At 36.4% G+C, this 5,968-nt stretch overlaps 1 protein-coding gene across 1 annotated transcript in view; it reads right to left on the bottom strand.

Annotated features, from left to right (window-relative positions):
* Positions 1 to 5,968, bottom strand: part of CBG05362 — a gene marked incomplete at both ends in the record, with an annotated part of 12,658 nt that overhangs the window by 1,385 nt on the left and 5,305 nt on the right. The window contains 3 exons of the mRNA XM_002634720.1: positions 2,447 to 3,015; positions 4,569 to 4,755; positions 5,423 to 5,758. Coding sequence (XP_002634766.1) covers positions 2,447 to 3,015; positions 4,569 to 4,755; positions 5,423 to 5,758 — 1,092 coding nt within the window. The remainder of the gene's footprint in view (positions 1 to 2,446; positions 3,016 to 4,568; positions 4,756 to 5,422; positions 5,759 to 5,968) is intronic.

Raw genomic sequence — 5,968 nt, 5'->3', positions numbered from 1 at the left:
GAATTCTCTGCATTTCTTAATTTCTGAACTTCCGAATTTCTGAATTTCTGAATTTCTGAATTTCTGAATTTCTGAATTTCTGAATTTCTGAATTTTTGAATTTCTGAATTTCTGAATTTCTGAATTTCTGAATTTCTGAATTTCTGAATTTCTGAATTTCTGAATTTCTGAATTTCTGAATTTCTGAATTTCTGAATTTCTGAATTTCTGAATTTCTGAATTTGCTGGAATTTCTGAATTTCTGAATTTCTGAATTTCTGAATTTCTGAACTTCTGATTTTCTGAATTTCTGAATTTCTGAATTTCTGAATTTCTGAATTTCTGAATTTCTGAATTTCTGCATTTCTGAATTTCTGAACTTCCGAATTTCTGAATTTCTGAATTTCTGAATTTCTGAATTTCTGAATTTCTGAATTTCTGAATTTCTGAATTTTTGAATTTCTGAATTTCTGAATTTCTGAATTTCTGAATTTCTGAATTTCTGAATTTCTGAATTTCTGAATTTCTGAATTTCTGAATTTCTGAATTTCTGAATTTCTGAATTTCTGAATTTCTGAATTTTTGAATTTCTGAATTTCTGAATTTCTGAATTTCTGAATTTCTGAATTTCTGAATTTCTGAATTTCTGAATTTGCTGGAATTTCTGAATTTCTGAATTTCTAAATTTCTGAATTTCTGAATTTCTGAATTTCTAAATTTCTGAATTTCTGAATTTCTGAATTTTCCAAAGAATCTGAGCAATCAAAAAATCAATCATTCATTCAAAAAAAGAACTGTAAGGAAAAAAATTTCAGAGAAAAAAGATATGAGGTACAATGTATCGGAATATTTACACGAATTATGGAGAAAAGGGGGCGGAGCTTCAAAAAATCAATGAATCGGTAATCAAGAAATTTTGTGAGAAGTTTTCTTCCATTTGCAAGAAGAAGCAGAAAAAAGAGCACAATGATTTAAGAAGAAAGAACTGAATGGACCCGTCTAAGAACAATAAATTAGAAAAAATATCGATAATCTTTAAAGGCACATATCTCAAAAACTAAAATAGCTTTCAAAATTTTGCCAACTGCAAAATTGCTCAGCGTAAAATTTCACACATTTTACAATTTTCAAAATGTTTCTAGCTTAATTTTCAAGCAAGTTATGTGCCTTTAAACTGTTCTATTCTTCATTATTGGGTTGGTACATGTGTTGTTGCGCCTGTCGCATGCGGATGTCGTATTTGTGCTGCTCGATGGCTCGGCTCATGGTTTGACCCATTGAGGTTACTGTAGATGTTGTTGGCCGCCGCTCCGAACCATTTCCGATCATATCTCGGGTCTTTGTTTCGTAGACATCATCATCTTCGTAGTAGTAGCCGAATGCACGAGGGGGTTCGCCTGGAAAATGCCTATATATTTAAGGGAACCCTTGATTTTTGAAGAGATTAAAAACGGATTCCTCACAAAATTCTAGTCTAGAAACTATTTTCAAATGTCGTCAAAGGGCTTAAAATCGCCCATGAATGAGTAGGGACTAACTTTTCCCATTGTTGGCCTAGAAAACGAGTATTTTTTTGAATTTTTTGAGTTTCTCCTTCATTTTCACATTCAATAAATTTCGAATTCGAATTCCTCGTCAAAAATTAACCTAGAAACGTGTTTTCCCAACTAAAATACGCCCATGGCCTAACTTTTCCCCTGGTGGCCTAGAAAATCCAGAAACTCGGCCACCAGGAAAAATTGTGTTTTTTCTTGGTTTCAAGGATAGAATTTGATGGGAAATTTGAATTTGCTAGTTTGAACACGTGAAAATGCAGAATTATACCCGAAAAATACAAATTTGGGTTTCTAGGCCACCTTCCAAACTCCAAATTTTGAGGAATTGATTTTTCCGGGACACTGGGCTATTTTCATGTGAAGCAAACATTAAAAACATATTTCTCATCAAAAACTAGCCTAGAAAAGATGTATAAAACACAAATAAAGGATGCGGCCTAACTTTTTCCCATGGTGGCCTAGAAAATCCAAAAACTCGGCCACCATGAAAATTTGCTTTTTTTCTTGGTTTCCAGGGTAGATTTTCATGGGGAATTCGAATTTCATAGTTTCACAATCTGAAATCGTCATATTCCAGCCGAAAATCAGACTTTAATTTTCTAGGTCCCCATTGAAATTTCAAATAATACAAATTCCAGGAAACATTTTTCTAGACCAATTTTTGACAAGAAATTCAAATTTCCTATCAAATCCCGGTTTGAAACCAAAAGAAACCAAGTTTCTACGACAATTTTGAGCCGAGTTATGGGCGTTTGAAAACTTTGAGAGACGCAGAGAAACGAGACACACTGCGTCTCTGACCCCTAGCTGTAACTCTGTTTAAAGTGGTCGTAAGAAAGTGGTTCTTTTTGGTTTCTAGACTAATTTTTGATGAGGAATTTGAATTTTTAAATTTCAAATGTCTAACTTACAAACTGGCGGTGTCCCATAAAGTATATTATTGGCACTTGGCGACAAGTCAGCGAAATTTGAGCTCTTCTCCTGTGCATCCTGTACATGATTGAAACGGAAAGAGATGATGAATACAACAATGACAATGAATATTCCAATCACAACGACTCCAACAATGATAATCGCGATCCATGTCTTATTATTAGAGGTTTGGAAGCGTAGCTCACAGCGATCGCCACTAAAATGCTCCTTACAAATGCACTCGACGTTTCCAATGTTGTTTTTCTTGCAAATTCCATCGTTTAAGCAGAAATCATTGCAAGCATCCGTACAATGTGTACCATTCCCACGGTATCCCGGCTTACAGCGACATTCATAGCTAGGTACATCATTTTCATCGGGTAAATCGATACAATTCGCGTGCCATGAGCAATTGTACTCTCCTGTTGCACATTGGTTCGTTGAATAGCATTGGGACTCGGCTGTGGCTCCGGGAGCCGTTGTGGTGTGATCCGTGGGGCATAGCTTGCAGGTGGCTTCTTGCTCCTCGTTTTGGAATGTTCCACGCGGACAGAATTGACAGTTTTTGCTGAAATAATACATTTTAAAACAGAATTAAGCGCGAAATTTTAGTCTAAGAGCGAGAAATTTGAGTTTGGCTGAATTTGTATGCCTAAATGTGGCCCTAATGGCTTCACAATGTTTTGGATAGCTTAAAATGCCAATTAACAGACTTCCGCCGTATTGGAATCTTATATACACATTAAAATCAGATTCCTCACAAAATTCTAGCCTAGAAACATTATCCGCACTCTAAAAAAAAGCAGATGGCCTAACTTTTCCCCTTGGTGGCCTAGAAAACCAAAAAAAAATCAGAATTTCCGAGTTTTTTCTTCATTTTTGCTGGAAATAAAGATTAAAATCGGATTTATCATCAAAAACCACTCTAGAAATCATATTCCCAAGCCAAAATACGGATGTGGCCTAACTTTTTCCCATGGTGGCCTAGAAAATCCAAAAACTCGGCCACCATGAAAATTGTTGTTTTTTCCCAGTTTCGGGGGTAGATTTTTACGGGAAAACCGAATTTGTTAAATTGGAAACTCAAAAGTGTGAAACTCCGGTTGAAAATTAAGAATTTGGTTTTCTAGGCCACCTTCCAAATTACAAATATTGGGGAAAATGAATGTTCTGGGGAACTGGACAGTTTTCAAAAAAAATACATGTCAAAATCGAATTTCTCATTAAAAATCACTCTAGAAACATTGTTCACAACCCAAAAAATGTAGATGGCCTAACTTTTTCCTTGGTGGCCTAGAAAATCCAAAAACTCGGCCACCCCGAAAATTTTATTTTTTTTAGTTTTTTCTTGGTTTCTGAGCTAGAATTTGATGGCGGATTGAAATTTTCTGAGGTAAAACGTTCAAAAATGCAAAATTAGAGTCGAAAAATACGAATTTGGTTTTCTAGGCCACCATCCAAATTGTTGAAAAATGAATGTTCTGGGTTACTGGATTATTATCAGCTTAAACCGTTATCAAAATCGAATTCCTCATGAAAAATTACTCTGAAAACCATATTCCCAACTCAAAATACGCGCACGGCCTAACTTTTCCCCGGGTGGCCTAGAAAATCCAAAAACTCGGCCACCATCAAAAATTGTGTTATTTCTTGGTTTCTGGGGTAGATTTTGATGAAGAATTCAAATTTGTTAGTTTTAGGATGTAAAAATTTAAATAACGGTCGAAAAATTGAAATTTGGTTTTCTAGGCCACCTTCCAAGACACGAATATTGTAGAAAATGAATTTTATGGTGTGCTGAACAATTCACAGATTAAACGGATATCAAAATTGGATTTCTCATTGAAAATCACTTTTAAAACAAGTTCGTCAGCAAAACTCGATGCGTGGCCTAACTTTTCCCCTGGTGGCCTAGAAAATTCAAAAACTCGGCCACTAGGAAAATTTGTGTTTTTTCTTGCTTCCCGGGGTAGATTTTCATGAGGAATTTGAATTTTTTAGTTTCAAAATGTCAAACTGTAAAATTACGATCAAAAATTTAAAAATTAGTTGTCTAGACTGAATTTTGGGTTAGAACAACCAATTTTCAGTGATTTTTCTGAACTTTCCAAAATCACTCACGTCTCCTTGACCAAAAATTGTCCGGGCTTGCATTTCGGCGTATTACACTGTTCTCGTCTTGTCGACATTGTCGATTCGGTGGTGGTGCCCGGTGGACACGTCACACATTTCTTGTTCTCTCCTCTCGATCGATATGTTCCGACTTGGCACGGTTGACAGACGCCAGCAGATGAGAGTTGTTCGCCATCTGGAAAAAATTCAAGAAATTCAAATAATTTCAGTCAACTTGAGCCATTTTGGGCTGAGTTGCGGCTTGTGTAGCGCAACATTACCGCAAAATAAATTTTTCTGGTTTTCTGATTCATTTTCATATTAAATGAACATCAAAATCAGATTCGTCGTGAAAAATCACCCTATAAATCATGTTTCTTAGCAAAAATCGATGCTCGGTCTAACTTTTTCTCTGGCGGCCTAGAAAATCCAAAAACTCGGCCACCAAATTTTTTTTGTTTTTTTAAAGGTTTCTAGGGTAGAATTCAATGGGAAATGCAAATTCGCTAGTTTGAACACGTGAAAATGCAAAATTATACTCGAAAATTACAAATTTGGGTCTCTAGACCACCCTCAGAATATCGAAAACCAGGTTTTCTGGAAATAGGAGTCATTTCCAGGTATAATTAATACCAGAATCGAATTTTTGATGAAAAATCACTCTAGAAACCCTAATTCCCAAGCAAAAATAAGCACATGGCCTAACTTTACCCATGGTGGCCTAGAAAATCCAAAAACTCGGCCACCAAATTTTTTTTTCGTTTTTTTAAGGTTTCTAGAGTAGAATTTGATGGGAAATTCGAATTTTGCAGTTTCAAAGCCTGGAAACGTCTCTAAAGTATAGAAAAATCAGAAAAACTCACCAGGGCACTCATCGCGACACTCATCCTCGCTTGTCGCAAACTCGGACAATGTAGTCTTCCCGATTCCACATGGGATGCACTCAAAGGATCCAGATACGGGTTGGAAGTAACCGTAACCACATGTAATGCATCCAGAAGTCAATGGATCGTATTGATGGCCAGGCGGGCAGTTGTCCTTGCACTCTCCCTCGGAAATCGCGCCTTCCGACGCTGTTATCTGCCCTGGAGCGCATTTGAAACATTCGGTACGGGCGGTGAGTGGTTGGTACTCTCCGATTGGGCATAGTTCACATTCGTTGGTCGCCGACGAGTGGTAGGTTCCAGGTGCGCAGGGGACTGAAAATTGTAGACTTTGGACTACATTTTATAGGTTATTTATTTAAAGGCGCATATCTTCAAAACTACAGTACCTATAAAAAAGTTGTTAACTATAAGAATGTGTGAAATTTTATGCTGAGCAACTTTGCAATTGACAACTTTTTGATAGCTAGCTTATTTTTTGAGTTATACGCCTTTAAAGTTTGCTCACCTACTTAGGCGAGAGGA

This window comes from Caenorhabditis briggsae, assembly GCF_000004555.2.
Source record: "Caenorhabditis briggsae complete genome, chrIV, whole genome shotgun sequence".
NCBI classification, from domain to species: domain Eukaryota; kingdom Metazoa; phylum Nematoda; class Chromadorea; order Rhabditida; family Rhabditidae; genus Caenorhabditis; species Caenorhabditis briggsae.
The sequence above is the reverse complement of the archived record's forward strand: the minus strand, read 5'-3'. Positions and strand labels throughout refer to the sequence as shown.